This window comes from Hemitrygon akajei, chromosome 5, assembly GCF_048418815.1.
Source record: "Hemitrygon akajei chromosome 5, sHemAka1.3, whole genome shotgun sequence".
Lineage (NCBI taxonomy): Eukaryota > Metazoa > Chordata > Chondrichthyes > Myliobatiformes > Dasyatidae > Hemitrygon > Hemitrygon akajei.
Window position 1 is genome coordinate 86,793,138 of NC_133128.1, and position 21,541 is coordinate 86,814,678.

The 21,541-nt window shown below is 40.4% G+C and overlaps 1 protein-coding gene across 2 annotated transcripts in view; it reads right to left on the reverse strand.

Annotated features, from left to right (window-relative positions):
- The window catches only part of LOC140727957 (general transcription factor IIF subunit 2-like), a 133,037-nt gene that overhangs the window by 104,347 nt on the left and 7,149 nt on the right, over window positions 1–21,541 (reverse strand). For both annotated transcript variants that reach the window (XM_073045970.1, XM_073045969.1), the window contains exons 2-3: window positions 4,608–4,681; window positions 4,484–4,502 (exon numbers count right to left, since the gene is read on the reverse strand). In XM_073045970.1, coding sequence (XP_072902071.1) covers window positions 4,484–4,502; window positions 4,608–4,681 — 93 coding nt within the window. The remainder of the gene's footprint in view (window positions 1–4,483; window positions 4,503–4,607; window positions 4,682–21,541) is intronic.

Here is a 21,541-nt window from a genome sequence, read left to right on the forward strand (position 1 = left end):
TCACAGGAGTCAGCACACTACGGACCCATTAAGGTTACGGTTTGTATTCCATCACATTACAAAGATGAAATAGACCCAAATTGTAGAATGATTCTCCATAGTCTCAACCCAGAGGGTCAAAGATTTCTTTTTTGTGAGTCTACAAATAGTGGCTTATGTAGCTCTATGCATTTCTTTCGCAGCTGATGTGCAGTGAAGATGGAAAGAATCCACACTATAAATCAAGGAACAGTGCTTTCTCAGATTACTGGGCCATTGATGGCCTTGACAAGGGTGAAGAAGCCATGAATGTCATTAGCAGTGAGTTTCTGGTCCTGAGCTGTTCCTTTCCCATTAAGATATGGTCAAATGTCCAATCCAATTATGCCTTGTATTTGTGGTTAGTAAAGTCGCCAATCACCTGGTCTGTCTTATCAAACCAGTCTTAAGGTTTTCTGGTTGGTTTCAGGACAATGGAAACACTGTAAGAACTTAGTTTGGAGTTATCAGGTTATCTGCAAAGCTCTATCAGAGGACAACTTTGTCTAAGGAATTTTTGGTCTTGTTGCATTATAGCTTCTGTTGCCTTCACTGTTTTGGGGCCAGGTGACACTTCCACACCACTGGACAAAAAACCTATGTTGTAGCTGGTGTGCAAAGCCATATTAACAGACCTTGTTTGAACCCTGTTCTAGCAGAGACAACCTAGTCCTCTGAGCGACCCTCAATGTCAGGGTCAGAAAGTATGCAATCCTCTCGAAAAATGTGATTGGCAAAAAAGGAGTTTTCTTCTTGACAAAATACATGGAACGTGATGTTTTCATAACAGCTTGTTTCACCAGAAAGTCAAACTAAATATCTCACTGCAACACTCCTGATTAAGGCAGTGGCACCCACTGGATAAATTATTACTGTCCCATGATTGGCCCCAAATGTGCTCTATAATCTCACACCTTCCATTATATAGTGCAGAACCAACATATGCAACTCCAATTCGTACTCCTCATTCTGCTCTGTAGCGCTTACTCGAAAAACACTTGGAGATAAGCACAGGTGGGCAGGATCGATCCTGTATGATGCGCTATCCAATCCAATAATGAAGTTCCAAAGTAGAAGAATACATTTGATCTGTTATTAAGAAACTGGCAAAACAATCCTGAAACATTGAAAACTTATGAAAGTAAAGCTAGCAATATGATGAAATAAGCAATCTTAACATATTAAATGTACTTAAGCCAAGCATTCTTTAATGTAGCCAAGAATATTCAAAAGTAGTTCAGTGATTTTAAGGATAATTAAGCGGTTAACAAAAAAAGTTATCACCCTAGCTCAACTGAAACTAGACTGACTCAAAAACAAAGTATGAATATATAACTAAACTCTTCGTTTCTAATGTGACATAATAAACATAATATGTACACAGCTCCAAGTACAGTACAGATAGAAAATAAATACATGGCTCTTTCACACCCAACACACCCATGGTTTTCAACATATCAATTTTGTCATCAAGTTAATCTTTGAAAGTATTGTAACTACATTCTTTAGTACTTTCTGCGTGGTAATTTTCACATTCTAAACAATGTAACTTCTACTTTTTCTTCATTGAGTATTTGAGTATCTTGTATAAATGACTCTTAGCTCTGAACACAATTGTAAAAAGAATAGCCTCTCGATGTCTACTCCACCAACTTATTCAGAATTCTGAAAACCTCCATCAGGTCAATCATTCTCTTACCCAAGGAAAACATCTTTTAATTTCTGAAGAAAAATGCCTCAACCTTACTCAATCTCATTTCTTACAAATTATCACACAATATTTGAAATTCCTTCAATAAATTACAGTAAATTAGCATTCTATTTACATATGTCAAAATCAGGTCCAGAATAAGCTTGCAGTTTTTTACTGTTTTGAAATGCCAAGAACAAAGAGGAGACTGTTTTTAGATGCTGCAGTTAGGCATGAATGGTTCCTTCAGGTTGTCATAGCTAGGGTGAGGGGGTTAAGCTCCCACTATCTACTAAATGCCTTTAATGCCATGTGTCTTAAATAGCCTCCAACTTCCAAGTCAAGCCCCTGGCCCTTCAAGTGTGGCTTAGCTGCTAAGCCTAGCCATTTCTACTGGCAGGAAAAGGGGCAAAGTTGAGTTACAGGTACCTTAAAACCATTCGCATTGGGCAGATGAGGCTCATTCGCCGTGGCTGGCAGCTCATCTAGGAAAAGGAAAACTTGGATTTCAAACCTCTGTAGCTTTGCGGCTATACCCACTCATGGGGAAGGTTTTGGGATTAAACCCTGAGGAGAGATCCAGAAATGAAGTCCCTAAGGCAGTCTTATGTTGAGTTCAACTCCTACAACGAACGCTACTGGTGCTAAACTGTATCAGTCTCTGCCGTTCCTTTGGATTCATCAGCTGCACGGAGAGAGGGAGCTGTTGCATAGGTAACAGCTTGCTCTCCGTATCGTACTGCCCTGGCTTGCATCTCCACTTCAGCAGCTAGGACACAACATCTAAAGACCCTGACCAACGGAGGGTTTAGGTATGAATACAGGCTTTTGTAATGTATACTTTCAATATATCATAATCAAGATAAGAATGCTAGTAACTCTCATGCATGTACTACGACACTTTAATTTTGATTAAATGTTAAATTCTGACAGGTGTCGATCTGATAGTATTGTGCATGGCAAGAAGGGTGGTGCTGTTAAAGGACGGTAACATATTTAATAATGTTAGGTTCGTTCATTTTAGTTGTGTTATGAATGTACCACAGCTCTGAGGGGCCGAAGGGTGCGAGACCAGCCCCCTCCTTCCAGAGAATCGCAAGATCGCTATTAATTCGGGTCTTGGACCCAGGAAATGAGAGACAATGCAACGGATTTGACCATTGTTCTTAGAGGCACCTGTGTGAATTGCAACTCTATAGTACGTGCCAGCTATCAGGGACATGGACACCCTCGGGCAATGTGGGGTGGGGATTGTATCACCCTACCTTGATTGACATTTACAAATCTGCCAGCCATGATAAAACGGAGACAACAGGAGGCGGTACTGCAGCGACGCACCAGACGGAGACACCATCGCTCATCGCTCCCGTAAGGACGGGAAGCTGTTCGGGAGCCACGTGTGATTTGGTTCCCCTAGCTAGGGAATCGAGTGGCTGATAACCCCGAAAAGGATTCCGAACTGACAACGGGGAACTCACGTTCCCAATTCCACGATTTGAATCCAACAGGCTGGCAAGTTTATTTTCTCTCTCCAACCCGTGAACACCCAGCGGTCCCTCAAACGGCTAAAAGCCTTCATGAACTGGCGAGACTTTTTATATTTCCATCGGACAACAGTTTTTCCCCTAGACAAACGATAGAGGTACTTCGAATTGTTGATTATTACTATACCCGTGCTTTAGATTGAGTATTGACGACGTATATTATCTGAATGTTTGTATTAACCTTACTTTTGTGCCCCTTTATAAATAAAAACGTTTAAAAATGGTACCATCAGACTTCAGCGGACCTCTCTATCTTTGCTGGTAAGTGACCCAGTTATGGGGTTCATAACAGTTGTAAGAATTTTGAGTTTACTTCTGTAACTGATAACTCCTCCAAACGAGTTTAATAAAGTCTGAATAGAAGTTAAATAAATAATAATTCCATAATCTTAGGAGTTTGAGATTTGGATTTTTGTGTTATTTTAAAAGTACGATACAAAGAGGAACTGTCTGCCAGAAATATGTACAATTAGTCAAAGGTATCTGAATCCAAATGTGTTTTTCAAATCCCACAAATTTATTAAGAGCTTTGTGCTCATCATTTACCTAATTAAAACACTACACATGATTACATTAATGTTTGATTACATGAAGAGAATAATAGTTTATATATTAATTAAAATTGTTTGTACAAGTAAAAATTACATAAAAGTTTTGATGACTTTTATTACTTAAGTGATTATGTGATGACATTCGTGATCAAACCGGAATTAACACAAGGTGCTGACATAACTCATGAGTTAACAATCAATAATGGCAAAGTAAGACTGAAGATACAGTAAGACTAATAGTCCAGCAACCAACTGTTCAAAAGTCTTCACAGTTTGGCATCTGGCTCACTCATTGGTTCTGAGTACGAGTTGGAGGTTCAGAGTTCAAGGGGGAGTTTATGACCAAAACTGGCAAACAGCTGGAGCCACGATCCGGTCTGTGTGCAGCTGGGGCTGGAGTCTGAAACACCAGAAGTCACGAACATGGATAAGTCTGTGACTGGAGCCACTGCTAGAGTAATTCCGTATGCCTCACTCCCTTTCAGCTCACTGAAAAAGTTATCATACTACGGTGCAATATGTAAACATTGTCTGTAGAATAACATGTAATATCTAATAGTCTGGAGAAGTTGCAAGTCTGGCACCACCAAAGTTGTGAAGGTGTCAGATTGTATTTTCCACAATGATATAATGACATAACATTTTATTGTATTGCTACCTGCTTCATTGCAATCTCTTACCTCAGTTTTCCCTTGATTCCTGTTAAATGCAGAGAGACAAAAGAAAACCTTAGTTAATGGGCACTAGTTTACCAATCAGAAAAATTCAATGTTCAGCAGCGGCTGTGCAACAGATCTCACTTACTTGGCTATCTTTATCTTTCCAACTTCACCTCTTCCTGTCGCTTTAGCCCACTGCTGTGAAAGATATTTAGGTACCTGTATGATAAAGAAAGCTATTAACCGCAAATTTATCACAAAGAAACAAAACATAACAGCAAATATATGAGCATGCTTACATATTTCTGACAAGTGTTACTGATAATAACTGCATTGTCACTTCAGTTGTTTTTCTTTCTTCTGAAAGAGGAGATGCGAAGGTTTTAGACTACAGGAGCCTGAAGAGAGAATGAGTAAGTGAGCTGGCAACCGTACACAAGAGCAAGTAGGGGAATGCAGCCTGGGGGACGATACTGAGGATGTTCTACGAGTCTGTGGTGGCCAGTGCTGTCATGTTTGCTGTTGTGTGCTGGGGCAGCAGGCTGAGGATAGCAGACACCAACAGAATCAACAAACTCATTTGTAAGGCCAGTGATGTTGTGGGGGTGGAACTGGACTCTCTGATGGTGGTGTCTGAAAAGAGGATGCTGTCCAAGTTGCATGCCATCTTGGACAATGTCTCCCATCCACTCCATAATGTACTGGTTAGGCACAGGAGTACATTCAGCCAGAGACTCACTCCACCGAGATGTAACACTGAGCGTCATAGGAAGTCATTCCTGCCTGTGGCCATCAAACTTTAAAACCCCTCCCTCGGAGTTGGCTCCCTGAGCCAATAGGCTGGTCCTGGACTTATTTCCACTTGCCATAATTTACCTATTATTATTTAATTATTTATGGTTTTATATTGCTATATTTCTACACTATTCTTGGTTGGTGCGATTGTAACAAAACCCAATTTCCCTCGGGATCAATAAAGTATGTCTATCTGTTTGGGTGAGCCTTCTAATTTTAAAAATACTTCAAGGATACAGGCCCTGAGCACTGGTTGCAAAGTTATTTTAAATGGTTAAAAAGTGTACCAAACAAAAATCAAGATGCATAACAAAGAATATTCCCCCCCATATCAAAATATTTAATTCCATTTTATAGCTGTATAGCAGAATAATCACATAAAACACAAAAGCCCGGGAATCAACATAACCAAATAACATTGTGGATTTTTGGCAGGTCACCATAATTCTGCATGTATTTTCTACCTAAAGTAATAAATGAAGGCAATGTAATAATACAAATCTGTCTCAAAACACTACCACTAATGGCCATTAATGACTATAATACAAAGCACAAAACCAGTTAAGCCATAATTAATGCACAATATGAATATTTATTATATTAAATTGTGCACATTATAACACTCAAGTATGCTACAGAACTCAAAATAAATGACTACAAATGTATTGATAGTCATTGAAAATACACCTTGTGACATAGATAGACGGAATATTTTTTTACTATAGGGTACTCAGCCAGTGTTACTCTGTTTGAATTGCTTGATTCTGTCCACATTCATCAAACATTCCCTGTTATTTAGGCATGTTCTTTTACCAATCCTCTCCGTTCCATTTTTATCAATTTTCTGAAGCACATAATATGCAAAAAGACGTTTTTAAATTATTCACTCAAGACCCAAATGATTAAACAGAAAGAAAACAATTTCGAGTTAATAATTACAGTTAAAAATTGAAATCTATTTGAAATACACGCTACAATTCACATGGCAGAGGCAAATTAATAAACCCTTCGATCTAAGACAAACCGTTCATTTTGGAAGCTATCGGATTATATTACATTATATATCATATTAACAAAGAAACAAGTCTCAGATGACCAGTTAAAACTTATAATACACCCAGACGTCATACACCCATACCATTGCACAATGAGCAGGAACTATGAAGAAGGAATAGTTGTCAGAGTTGTGATAGAAACAACCTCAAACAAGTCTCCACAGCTTTCTGGAGTCAAGAATTTCAAAGATTCCACAACCTTTGCGTGATGACAATTCTCCTCATCTCAATCCCAGACTTCCTGGACCCATTTTCTGAGACTTATGAAAGTTAAAATCGAGTTTCTTGTCATATCACAAGCTCTTGAATGCACAGATGCAATGAAAAACTTAACAGCAGCAGCATCACAGGTACATAAGCAGCATTCACAAGGAAAACATAAACCATATATAAATTATGTACAACTTTTACAAGAAAGAACACAGTTAGAACAGAAGAACAACGTCCACTTTGGTGCAGAATGATTAGTGCAGTGATGGCAGTTTTGCCAGTTGGTTCAGGAACTGAATGGTTGACGAGAAGTAGCATTTCTTGAACCTGGTGATGTGATCCTTGGTTCTAGACTCCTCGTCGTCGTCATTAGGTCACATCTGGAATTTCCATTTGGCAGACGGTTTCCCCCAGACCGCTCTGACATATTGGGAAATCACGTACTCGGCAGGTTACAGCAGTGGTTTGCCTTTGCCTACTGCCGAATGAGTTTAAAGAGATCACCTCCTCTTGCAGTGAATGACCAGGATGTCTAAGTGCCTTGTCACGCTCTTAGCACTCCATAACACCTGCTGGCCTGCCTTCTTGACCATTGGACCATTAATCCGTCTCCTCTGCTCAATCCACCTTGGCCAGACTTCATACGTTGGGATAGGGAGATCCCCTACCTCACCGAGGGTTGAAGACCCATCGGCTACCCTCACCTGGTTTGGCCCGTCTTCCGAGACGGTTTACCGGGGTGTGGTCACTGCGCATGCTACAGCTACTTGGAGCCACAGGTGAGAGCTGAGTGCCAGGTGGGGGTCAAAGGTGGACGAACTGCCCTGAAAAAGGGCACGGCAGGCCCCCCCCACCAGAGGTGCTAGCCCTCCCTAGACACCCCGTACACCCCCTAGACACCTCAGTCATGGGAAATATTCTCCCTGCACCCACCCTGTTGAGTTAGCCCAATAAAAATTTTATGAGACTCAGTGTGATCTCCTATCACTCTAGAGAAACCAGCGATGGTCCTCTCAATCTCTCGTCATTCAACAAACCCATCACCCAAGGAAGCAGTACAATGAATCTTTGCTGTACCCCATGGCAAGTACATCCTTCTGTAAATAAGTCATAACCTGATCTCAGTTAGCCCGAAGTAATTCCAGTAAGACATGTTCACTCCCATACTGAAATACTTTCACAATAAGTCACCATGAAGGTGCAACAAGCTGTTAGAAAGGCAAATATATGATGGCTTTGTGTACTTGTGCAAATGTATCTGTGTACACTGACGTTACCTAATTCTCACTTTCCTCCACCAAAGTTGCTGACAATACATTTTTCTGCAAGATAATCTCACTCATGCACTTGGGTTGTTTCTAAACTCCTGAAGGCTTTTTTCTCCTCTACCTTGGCTAATCTTGTATCATCAATAAATTTGAAAATGCAACTTTTTTCTCCTCAGCCAGATTGCTGACAAAGACACAAGCACAGCTCCCTGAAATCCCTCACTGCCAATATGAGAAAAACCCATTCATTCCTAATCCTGACTTTCATTTTTATATATCTCCGAAACTCTTAAAAGTTCATGTTTTATGCTTCTTGTGAAGTAACGATCCTATTTTACTTTGCCTTTCTTTATCAATGTCTTGGCCCTCTTTTGCTGAGTTATATAGTGCCCCTATTGTCAAATCAGCTGCTATTTCTGGCAACTTCATAATCCTCTTGCTTGAATTTAATACTATTTTTAATTTCTCCTGTCAACCACTGTTACTATTGGCTTATGGGGCCTTAAACAGATGAATATTTTTCTAAGAATTATGCATTGTTTCTTTTTTTAATTACAAGCCATGACCTATCCAACATTGTACCTTTCAATGTTTTGTCAATCAACCATAACCATTCCTCTTGCTTTCTTGGATCAGATTTAAGACCCTGGTTTTAGACGGAACTACATCATTTTGATATAAATTTCTATCATATTTCCACGACTCTTTTCTATAGGCTTCTTAACAACAAGCTCCAATTTACCTACCATCACCACAGGTCCACAGCAGATGCTATTTCACTGGCTGTTTACTCAACCCTGGAACAGTGATTCAAAGTACATTTATTATCAAAGTATGCTTGCAGTACACAACCCTGAGACTCGTCCTCCCACAGACAACCATGGAAAGAAAGAAAACCAAAGAACCCATTCAAAGTAAAACATCACACCACCAACACGCAAACAGCAAAAGGAAAACAAGCGAGAACACAGAATGTAAAACACCAACCACATTCAGCTCAGTTCAATCTAGTGCTGTCACTTGTTAATTTCAGGCCAGCAGCATCGAGTGAGAGGGGGAGGCCATTCGTGCACTGGCACCTTCTCCGGGAGCAGCGGGCAAGAGACAGAGAGATAGACGGTGCTCAACACCCGCCTGCTTTCCGCTCTCGTCCTCGATGGTTTTCCATTTTCCTTGACACTTTAGTCAGCATGAAATGAGTGGATCGTGGGTTCACAGCCCATCTCCAGAGGCCACGCGCTTCGCTGGAAACCTCACCTAACCCCCTCAGAGACAGCAAAGCACCACATCACTTAGTCGACCCGAAAACACAGCAACAAAAAGTACAAACCCCATTTCCAGAAAAGTTGGGATGTTTTCCAAAATGCAATAAAAACAAAAATCTGTGTTAATTCACGTGAACCTTTATTTAACTGACAAAACTACAAAGAAAAGATTTTCAATAGTTTTACTGACCAACTTAATTGTATTTTGTAAATATACACAAATTTAGAATTTGATGGCTGCAACACACTCAACAAAAGTTGGGACAGAGGCATGTTTATCATTGTGTTACATCACCTTTCCTTTTAATAACACTTTTTAATCGTTTTGGAACTGAGGATACTAATTGTAGATTTGCAATTGGAAATTTTGTCCATTCTTGCTTGATATAAGACTTCAGCTGCTCAACAGTCCGTGGTCTCCGTTGTCTGATTCTCCTCTTCATGATGCGCCATACATTTTCAATAGGAGATAGATCTGGACTGGCAGCAGGCCAGTCAAGCACACGCACTCTGTGTCTACAAAGCCACGCTGTTGTAGCCTGTGGAGAATCTGGTCTGGCATTGTCCTGCTGAAATAAGCATGGACGTCCCAGGAAGAGACGTCGCCTTAATGGCAACATATGTCTCTCTAAAATCCTAATATACGCCTCAGAGTCAATGGTACCTTCACATACATGCAACTCACCCATGCCGTGGGCACTGATGCACCCCCATACCATCACAGATGCTGGCTTTTGTACCTTTCGCTGATAACAATCCGGATGGTCGTTTTCATCTTTGGCACGGAGAACTCTACGCCCTTTTTTTCCAAAAACTAGCTGAAATGTGGACTCATCTGACCACAGCACACGGTTCCACAGTCTTTCGGTCCATCTGAGATGAGCTCAGGCCCAGAGAACTCGCCAGCGTTTCTGCATAGATTTGATGTATGGCTTCCTCCTTGCGTAATACAGTTTCAAGTTGCATTTCTGGATGCAGCGACAGACTGTGTTAAGTGACAATGGTTTTCCAAAGTACTCCTGAGCCCAGGTGGCTATAATTATCACAGTAGCATGACGGTTTCTAGACGGTGCCGCCTGAGGGCTCAAAGATCACGCGCATTCAACAGTGGTTTCCGACCTTGCCCTTTACGCACTGAGATGTCTCTGAATTCTCTGAATCTTTTCACAATATTATGTACTGTAGATATTGAAAGACCTAAATTCTCTGCAATCTTGTGTTGGGAAATATTCCTTTTGAACTGACTAACAATTCTCTCACGAATTTTGGCACAAAGGGGTGAGCCACGACCCATCCTTGCTTGCAAAGACTGAGCCTTTGATGGACGCTACTTTTATACCCAGTCAAGATACCTCATCTGCTACCAAATTAGCCTGCTTAATGTGGAGTCTTCCAAACCGCTGTTACTTGAATATTCTGTGCACTTTTCAATCTTATTTTAACTCTGTCTCAACTTTTGTTGAGTGTGTTGCAGCCATCAAATTCTAAATTTGTGTATATTTACAAAATACAATTAAGTTGGTCAGTAAAACTATTGAAAATCTTTTCTTTGTACTTTTGTCAGTTAAATAAGGGTTCACGTGTATTAACATATCACAGATTTTTGTTTTTATTGCATTTTGGAAAATATCCCAACTTTTCTGGAAATGGGGTTTGTAGATCATAGGCTCCAACATTAGCAGAACCACATTTGAAAGAAATAGAAGATGTAAAAGAAGTAGCTTTGCAAACTCTCTGAAGGATGTCACCCTTGGTCACGTTGTTAACTGGTGCCATCTTCCTCTGGAATGCATACATCAGGGTGACTACAACTCTGCTTTCAATACCATCATCACCTCGAATCCAATCAGTAAGCTCCAAAACCTTGGCCTCAGGACCCCCTGTGCAACCAGATTCTCACTTTCCTCACGTGTAGACCCAGTCAGTTCGGAGTTGCAACATCTCCTCCACAATCACCATCAGCACAGGAGCACCACAGGGCTGTGTTCTCAGAGCCGATTATTGACTACAGAAGGAGGAAACCAGAGGTTCACGAGCCAGTCCCCACTGGGGGAATTAGAGGTGGAGAGGGTCAGAAACTTTAAATTCCTCACCGTTATTATTGTGGAGGACCTGTTCTGGGCCAAGCACTTAAGTGCAATTATGAAGAAAGCAAGGCAGTACCTCTACTTCCTTGGGAGTTTGCAAAAATTCAGTATGACCTCTAAAACTTTGATAAACTTCTATAGGTGCATGGTGGAGAGTGTATCGACTGGTTGCACTGTGACCAGAGAAAGGGTAAGACAAGGGAACACGAACCAATCATAGAAACAAAGAAAACCTACAGCACAATACAGGCCCTTCAGCCCACAAAGCTGTGCCAAACATGTACTTACTTTAGAAATTGCGTAGGGTTACCATAGCCCTCTATTTTTCTAAGCTCCATGTACCTATCCAAGAGTCTCTTAAAAGACCCTATCGCATCCACCTCCACCACTGCCGGCAGCCCATTCCACACACTCACCACTCTCTGCGTAAAAAACTTACCCATGACATCTCCTCTGTACCTACTTCCAAGCACGTTAAAGCTGTGCCCTCTCGTGTTAGCCAATCCTCATAGACGGATCAGAAGTGGAGAGAGTGAGCAATTTCAATTTCAATATCTCTGATGACCTAACCTGGTCACAACATATTGATGCAGTTATAAAGATGGTAAGACAGGGGCATTAGTTCATTAGGAGTTTGAGGAGATTTGGTTTGTCACCTAAAACACTCCAAAATTCTACAGATGTACCATGGAGATATTCTGACTGGCTGCATCTGGTATGGGGGTGGGGGTGGGCTACTGCATGACATCGAAGTTGCAGAAACTTGTAAAATTAGTCAGCTCCATAGGAAGGTAATGTCGATCATTAAGGACCCCTACCACCCAGGACAGGCCCTCATCTCATTGTTATTGTCAGGAAGGAGGTACAGAAGCCTGAAGGCACACACTTGGTGAACAGTTTCTTCCCCTCTGTCATACGATTCCTAAATGGTCACTGAACCCGTGAACACTACCTCACTACTTTCTGTATTTCTGTTTTTTGCACTACTTATTTTAACTTAACTACTTAATAGGCATACCATGCAAAAGTTTGGGCACCCTGGTCAAAATTTCTGTTACTGTGAATAGTTAAGTGAGTAGAAAATGAACTGATCTCCAAAAGTCATAAAATTAAAGATGAAACATTCTTTTCAATATTTTAAGCAAGATTAGTGTATTATTTTTGTTTTGCACAATTTTAGAGTGAAATGAAGGAAAGGAACACCATGCAAGAGTTTGGGCACCCCAAGAGATTTGAGCTCTCAGATAACTTTTACCAAGATCTCAGACCTTAATTAGCTTGCTAGGGCTATGGCTTGTTCACAGCCATCGTTAGGAAAGGCTAGGTGATGCAAATTTCAAAGCTTTATAAATACCCTGACTCCTCAAACCTTGTCCCAACAATCAGCAGCTATGGGCTTCTCTAAGCAGCTGCCTAGCACTCTGAAAATTAAAATAAATGATGCCCACAAGGCTGTAAGAAGATAGCAAAGCATTTTCAGGTAGTCGTTTCCTCAATTTGTAATGTAATTAAGAAATGGCAGTTAACAAGGAATGGTGGAGATCGAGTTGAGGTCTGGAAGTCCAAGAAAACTTACCAAGAGAACTGCTCGTAGGATGGCTAGAAAGGCAAATCAAAACCCCCGTTTGACTACAAAAGACCTTCAGGACGATTTAGCAGACTCTGGAGTGGTGGTGCACTGTTCTACTGTGCAGTGACACCTGCACAAATATGACCTTTATGGAAGAGTCATCAGAAGAAAACCTTTCCTGCATCCTCACCACAAAATTCAGCATCAGAAGTTTGCAAAGGAACATCTAAACAAGCCTGATGCATATTGGAAACAAGTCCTGTGGACTGATGAAGTTAAAATAGAACTTTTTGGCTGCAATGACCAGAGGTATGTTTGGAGAAAAAAGGGTGCAGAATTTCATGAAAAGAACACCTCTCCAACTGTTAAGCACAGGGGTGGATCGATCATGCTTTGGGCTTGTGTTGCAGCCAGTGGCACAGGGAACATTTCACTGGTAGAGGGAAGAATGAATTCAATTAAATACCAGCAAATACTGGAAGTAAACATCACCCCATCTGTAAAAAAGCTGAAGATGAAAAGAGGATGGCTTCTGCAACAGGATAAGGATCCTAAACACACCTCAAAATCCACAATGGACTACCTCAAGAGGCGCAAGCTGAAGGTTTTGCCATGGCCCTCAGTCCCCTGACTTTCATCATCGAAAATCTGTGAATAGACCTCAAAAGAGCAATGCATGTAAGACGGCCTAAGAATCTCACAGAACTAGACACCTTTTGCAAAGAAGAATGGGCAAAAATCACCCAAACAAGAATTGAAAGACTCTTAGTTGGCTATAGAAGGCGTTTACAAGCTGTGATACTTGCCAAAGGGAGTGTTACTAAGTAGTGACCATGCAGGGTGCCCAAAATTTTGCTTCAGGCCCTTTTCCTTTTTGTTATTTTGAAACTGTAAAAGATGGAAATAAAAAAGTAATCTTGCTTAAATTATTAAAGAAATATGTCATCTTTAACTTTATGCCTTTTGGAAATCAGGTCATATTTTACTTGCTTAGCTATTCACAGTAACAGAAAGTTTGACCAGGGTGCCCAAAGTTTTGCATGCCACTGTATACATATTTACTGTAATTCAGTTTTTTAATCTATATTTGTCATGTATCGTTTCATAACACATGCTGGTGATAATAAAACCTGATTTGGATTATCATTATTTTTTTCCACTTTGTTGTCAGTTGCACGCTGGCTCTTTGTCTTGTATGCTGTTTTTCATTCTCTCTATTGTGTTTCTTTGTATTTAATGTGAATGCCTATAAGATGATGAATCTTAGGGTAGTGTATGGTGACATATATATACTTTGGGAATAAATTCATTTTGAACTTTGAGATAATTAATTAACCCTTTCTCAATTCCAAAATCAACATCCACAGCAGCCTCCTCCATTTGGCTCCTAAACATATAGATTTAAAAAAACATTTTGTTCATACGAATCTTTTCTGCTATCTTATAATAACTAATTTGACCTATCCAATCTGAATGTGTATTAAACTCTGTGTACTATATTAGCCTGTTCACTGCATCTCTAATATTCCGATTTAAGTTCTGTCCAATATTATAAAACTACTTGAAGCTAAAAACAAACTGTTGGAGAAAGTCAAAACTCTGAATTCTTGGAGGTTGCTCCAGATTCTAGTACCTGCAGTTTGGTGTCTCCCTGTTACAATATTATTTGGCGACTCCCACCGATGCTTTCTGCCTCTAATCTCTGATTCTTATCTAAATAATTCCACATTGTGTTCTGCCTGGCTCACTGCCATCACTCACATTCTTGAAAGCTTATCTCACAGCTCTGGACCTGCTGTTTATGTTTCAGATTTCCAGCAGCTGCAGTTTTTTTTAAAATTCAAGCAACATTTCATCCTGGAGAAACATCTCCTACCATGCCTATTCCTCCAGACTATTGAATTGACCAGTTTTACTATTTGACTCTCTTTTTTCCTCCCCTCACGTGCAGTCGAGCTACTTGTGGTGCCAAGTCAGGCTGCGTGTCATGACGTACCAGCATCCAAAACAGAAATCCTGTTTGTGAGGAGGATGGACTCAGGCAGCTCAGTCTGTCTAGCAATTACGGTATGTACTTACAGTACAAAAAAATCACCACTACCTTAATCATACCATTCACAACCACAGTGACTAAAACTACCAGTCCAGCTCTGCAAGCTGGAGTTCAAGCTGCTGCAGATAGACACTTCCTGCAACTGCTTGCTGAAGTTACAGGGAGTGCCCATGCCTTCTCACAAGGCACAGAATGCCAGACAAGAAGAGCTACAAGAACTACCCAAGATATTTACACACAGGATGAAATGGCATTAACAGTAAATATGCAGCGGAGTGGCTGAATACATTTATATGCATATGCTTTTCCATGAAAAACCACTGACATTTTACATCATTTAATCTGCAGTGACAACAGCGTGAACATTGTTGGCAAAGTTCCAAGTTTTCTGCCACGGATGATGAAGGAACTCTTTTTATAACTGGTTCTGAGAAAATGTACTTGATTAGTCAATGATATGCCAGCATGAAGTATTGCTGATGAAATCATGTCATTTTCAGAGTTCGACAATGACATTTGCAAATACGTTTTGTCTTCTCTGTGAATCAAAAATATTCTTACATTGATTACCCACTTTTTCAAGTTATTTGTCACGATCAAATCAAATAATTTGAAAAACTGAACAATCAGCTTAAGAAGCTTCACACAAAAGACAATAGCGCATTTGCAAACAATGTCAAACTCATGAAAATTACATGAATTGATCAACAATGCTTTTTATTTATATTTTCTCCACGGACAATGGTAGCTTTGAAATCTTTATCTGAAGCACAGACTCACTATTTTCATCCTTTTGGGTTTTAATTTTATACTATCAAATGTATAAATGAAAATAAATTTATTTTCCATCTTCTGTCCAAATAATTATCAATAACATAAGAAATCCTGTAATGATTATGGGGTTTTTACTGCCATACAAACTCCACCAAGGTATTCTTGGACTGTGCAACTTGGTTAACGACATTCTTGAGAACTGTAGGCAGATTGGTTGACAATCATTCAGGGCAAAGATTTTGAATGAAAGCCCAAAGCAAAGCCCTCCAAGCATAAAAGAATGTTCTCATTATCCACTAGAGGTTGGGCAGATTTCTGCTGAGTAACATCCTCCAAGGATATTAGAAATGACACAGAAGCTATAATGATATTGAGCAGTCCATGCAATACCTTAGTGAATGTAGCAACATCAATGTTTCCAGTTAGTCAAAACAATCATGGTTTGTTTTTGAATCGCTGTAGCCTTATCAGGCGAAGGCATAACCTGCTTCTGACATTTGTCACCTTCTAACGGCAGCTCGTAGCTGATAGCTAACATTGAAGCAAACAGCAAAGTTGCAAAAAAAACTACCCAAATTCGTAACACTTGCTAAAGCTGCAAGCCTACCCATGCCCCTAATTTCACAATTACAAGTCCAATTTCAGCCGCAAGTCTACACATTTCCACACTGATGCTGGACGCTGGCTTGGAACACACTCCATTAATCAATGGAGCCTTTAACTCACCTACTCAAAAATTAATTATTACCAGATTTGGAAAGTCACTGCAGAGAAAGACTGTTCCAGTTGAATTTAATTTTACATATTTGTGAAGGAAAACATGGTAATTAACACAAAACGGTACCCAACACAGGTTGCCGACCCGGTCTCCAGCTGCAGACTGACCGCCGGTACCTCATTCCTTGGCGTCAAATAAAATCCATCTCTCGGCAAACTAGATTTCATCAGGTGTTACAGGAGAAGATTCTGAAGTAATGTGCAATGTTTACCAAGTAAACAGGTTCACAGTGAGCAAGTAAAAAGACCAGGTACTGAGAAGTATGATGATAATCACACAGTGGGAAATATTCATTTTCAATTTTTTAAATTAAAAGCTTTACTTTGAGAGAATGCTAAACTTACCCCTTCATTTATTCATTACTGTTAATGATCATCTACTTTTGAATTGAATTTATTCTAAAATTGAATCGATTTCTGATTTTTACACATTAATTTATTGTAGTACATATCTGTCAATTGCTAATATAACTATGGAACAAAAAACAATAAATTAATCAATTACAAAGACAAAAAGATACTTGAGAGAATGACATTGTTTGATTATAATAGTAACTATTCTGTATATCAAGTCAAAGTCCTGTCCCCAGCCTTATAGGCTCATCAGGCCAGTGCTTATGCCGGTTTCTGTGGCGTGAAGCGACTGAGAGTACAAGACTCTCCCCCAGATAGGACGCCAGTCTATCACAAGGTTGCCCCCAGCATTTTTTTGCCGGTACCCATTTTTCAGCTGGGTAGACTGCAGCTTTGTGTGGTTAAGTGCCTTGCTCAAGGACACACACGCTGCCTTGGCTGGGCTCAAACTCACGACCTTCAGGAACTCCCTAACCACTTGGCCACGTGCCACACATTCTGTATATACTGGCATCTGAATCATCCATATCATCCTTCAACCTAATTACTGCCTGCATCCTTACCACAGCCCAATTAACTTAATGCTTCCGGAATCAATTCACATCTTCTTCCTAATCTGACCCAAATCAAAACTCTGATACCTACATCCTTAAAAACACCAAATTCCACATTCCCATCTAAACCACTTGTCAAAGGTCTGAAATTAAAATCACCCTTCCTCATATTTACACTCCATTGCCTTTCATCTCCTGGGCTCCATATCTTATCAACTCCTGCTTCATACTTCTGTCTCGTCTTGAACTTGCATTTTGAGCAACTGCAGCCACAGCCACCTTACGTCACAAACAGATACACTGGGACCTCATTTAATGCTCGGGATGCATTCTTGAGAGCAGCATTAAGATGGCAAGAGAAAGCTCTCAAAGCACCTAGGGATGTAGTGGAACAAACCGATGAAAGCAAAATTAATTTTAATTCGTAATTTAACTACTATTTGCCATCAGCACTTCAGAAACATGAAGGATTATTTTTCTTCTCGCAGATGTAGCCAGCCTTGCTACACGTTCCCAGCATTTTCTGTTTTTATTTTATATTCGGATTTCCAGCACCTGCAGTTTGTTTTAATTTGTCACTTGTTTCTGGTTTCCCTTCCTGAATGTGTTGAGATAGCACCACTCTCTGGAAAGACACACAACTGCAGATCCATCACGTAGCACTGCAAGGTGTAGAGAGCAGTTAGTGTTAAGGAGAACTATAGATTTGGGGGTGCATGGTAGCGCAGTGGTTAGCACAACGCTTTACAATACCAGCGACTTGGTTCAATTCTCGCTGTTGCCTGTAAGGAGTCTGTACGTTCTCCCCGTGGCCGTGTGCATTTCCTCTGGGTGCTCTGGTTTCCTCCCACAGTCCAAAGGTGTACCAGTTAGTAGGTTAATTGGTCATTGTAAATTATCCCGTGGTTCCAGTGACATCATCGTCGAGAATGGCAGCTTAAGTCACTAGCTCCTCTGGAAAAACGCATACTAAGCCCCGTTAACCCATCAAATACAGTATTTTTCAAAAGTATTTGAATCGATAAGAGGGGCAAGAATGGGGAAAAAGAATGGAAATAAAAAAAGCGACACTGCAGCCGAGAGGAGTGCAGTGAGCGGCTCTCCTATCCAACTGCGTGCTAGCGAGGCTGACAATGGGCCTCGTTCAGGCGAAGCGGTAAATATGATCGAAATTTTGAAAGAGATAAGGGAGTTCCAGAAAGATATAAAACAGCAGCTACATGATATTAAGTCAGAGCTCGCCAATGTCAATCAAAAAATAGCGGTGGCAGAGACTCGAATTGAGAAGGTGGAAGATCACGTTCAAAACGTGGAACGGATACTAAGTAAGACGATAAAAATATTAAATCAACAAGAAGGTAAACTGCTTGACCTGGAGGGAAGATCACAGCGGAAAAATATCAGAATATACAACGTTCACGAAGGAGCGGAGGGCTTGTCTATGACGGAGTTTGTCGGAAAGTTGCTGTGGAACGTGCTGGAGCTTCCCTCGACTATGGAGCTGGAAATTGAGAGAGCGCATCGTGTGCTCATCCCGAAGCCTACCCGACATAAAGCAGATAAGCCACGCTCAATAATAATTAAATTCCTTCGATACAGTACCAAGGCGGAGATTCTACGAAGGGCCTGGAGTAAGAAGAGGGTGTTTTTAGCCGATAAATTAATATATTTCGACCAAGATTACCCTCCTGCGGTCCTGCAGAAACGTAAAGAATACTCTGAAGTAAAGTGAATACTAAAGCAAGAAAGGATTAGATTTCAAACTCCGTACCCTGCTAAGCTTCGAGTGTTTTATCAAGATGGGATCCAACTGTATCAGACAGTGGAAGAGGCGACTACAGACATGAAGGCCAGAGGGTTGCCTGTCAGCGTGATCAAACCAAAGGAAAGCCTGGCAGAGGAATTATCCCACTCCATTTGGGAAATAGTGTGAGAATTGAGAAGGCAGGAGACGGGAGGAGGCCGAGAGAAGTATATCAGAAGGAGACTGGGAGTTTTCCAAAGACAGCCCTCACCCCCTCCAGAAGAGCCATAAGGTTTGGCTAACTTTAAAAATGTTGAGAGGCTAAATGGAAACAAAAGTATACAGTGATATACCTATCTCCAGAAATACTTATTATAATGTGGATTTTATATTACTTAGTTATTCTTTATTTGCTCACTTACTCCTTTTTCCCCACCAAAATGAGGATATATATGTGTGTGTGTGTGTATATATATGTGTGTATGCATATGATATATATATGTGTGTGTGTGTGTGTGTGTGTGTGTGTGTGCGCGCGTGCGCGCTTATATATGTGTGTGTGTGTATATATATATATATATATGAGCAGGACACAGGGAAATCTTTTCTGTGTAATGGATTTGTTCACTGACTTTTATGAATACTGCAATGGGGGCCCTAAACTCACAAGTAGGAGAGGTTATCCCCCACAGCTAGACATTTCCTCCAGCTCAATGCAAGGTCATCTACTAGAGACCTCAGCCTTTGAATCACACATTTGTTGCCATTTTTGTTATTATTTGCGTTTCTTGGTTCTTATTTGTTCAGGAAGTAGACCGTACTCTCTCCGGTCCTGTTCACCCTGTACACATCAGACTTCCAATATAACTCGGAGTCCTGCCATGTGCAGAAGTTCGCTGATGACACGGCCATAGTGGGGTGTGTCAGGAATGGACAGGAGGAGGAGTATAGGAAACTGATACAGGACTTTGTGATATGGTGCAACTCAAACTACCTGCGTCTCAATATCACCAAGACCAAGGAGATGGTGGTGGACTTTAGGAGATCTAGGCCTCATATGGAGCCAGTGATCATTAATGGAGAATGTGTGGAGCAGGTTAAGACCTACAAGTATCTGGGAGTACAGTTAGACGAGAAGCTAGACTGGACTGCCAACACAGATGCCTTGTGCAGGAAGGCACAGAGTCGACTGTACTTCCTAAGAAGGTTGGCGTCATTCAATGTCTGTAGTGAGATGCTGAAGATGTTCTATAGGTCAGTTGTGGAGAGCGCCCTCTTCTTTGTGGTGGCGTGTTGGGGAGGAAGCATTAAGAAGAGGGACGCCTCACGTCTTAATAAGCTGGTAAGGAAGGCGGGCTCTGTCGTGGGCAAAGTACTGGAGAGTTTAACATCGGTAGCTGAGCGAAGGGCGCTGAGTAGGCTACGGTCAATTATGGATAACTCTGAACATCCTCTACGTAGCACCATCCAGAGACAGAGAAGCAGTTTCAGCGACAGGTTACTATCGATGCAATGCTCCTCAGACAGGATGAAGAGGTCAATACTCCCCAATGCCATTAGGCTTTACAATTCTACCGCCAGGACTTAAGAACTTTTTAAAAGCTATTATTAATGCTTTTTGAGATAGTGATTTAGATGCATATCATATTTTTTACTGAGTTAAGTATTGTATGTAATTAGTTTTGCTACAACAAGTGTATGGGACATTGGAAAAAAGTTGAATTTCCCCATGGGGATGAATAAAGTATCTATCTATCTATCTAATTAAGTTTTATTCTGCTAATTTCAACGATACATTGACAGATAAATACAGATGGCTCAGGACAAAGTAAAATTCATTTCTTTTAATGTCAATGGGCTATTAAATCCAATGAAACGTAATAGAATTTTATCCAGAATGGAAAAACAAGCCCATGTAGTATATTTACAGGAAACTCATTCAAATGATAATGAGCATAGAAAACTAAAGAGAATGGGCTTCACTAATCTGTTTTTCTCCTCATATAAATCAGGACATAGGAGAGGAGTTGCTATTCTTATCTCAAGTAAGCTAGATTTTGAAAAAGTATTTGAAATGGGAGATAAAGAGGGCAGATATATTCTGGTAAGGGGGAATATAGACGGAAATTCAGTTACTCTATTGAATATATTCACACCCCCGGAAAGTGATATTGGTTTCTTTCAGAAAATTACTGTTATTATGGTAGCGGAAACAGAAGGTATCCTGGTATGTGGGGGAGACTTAAATTTACAATTACAACCAAACTTAGATTCTTCCAATAGAAAAACCTATGAAACAAAATCCTTACATAAGAAAGTTAATGCACTTTTTGAGGAAATTGGTTTAATTGATATATGGAGGGACCTTTCCCCCAATAGAAGGGATTACACTCATTATTCTGCTCCCCATTCTGTATATACAAGAATTGACTATTTCATTACATTTGGAAAAGACAAAGACAAAATAAATACCTGTGGAATTGGGACAATAGATGTAAGTGACCAATCACCTATATATTTATCTGTTGATTTTGACCTACAACCAAAGAATACTATTTGGAAACTAAATTCAA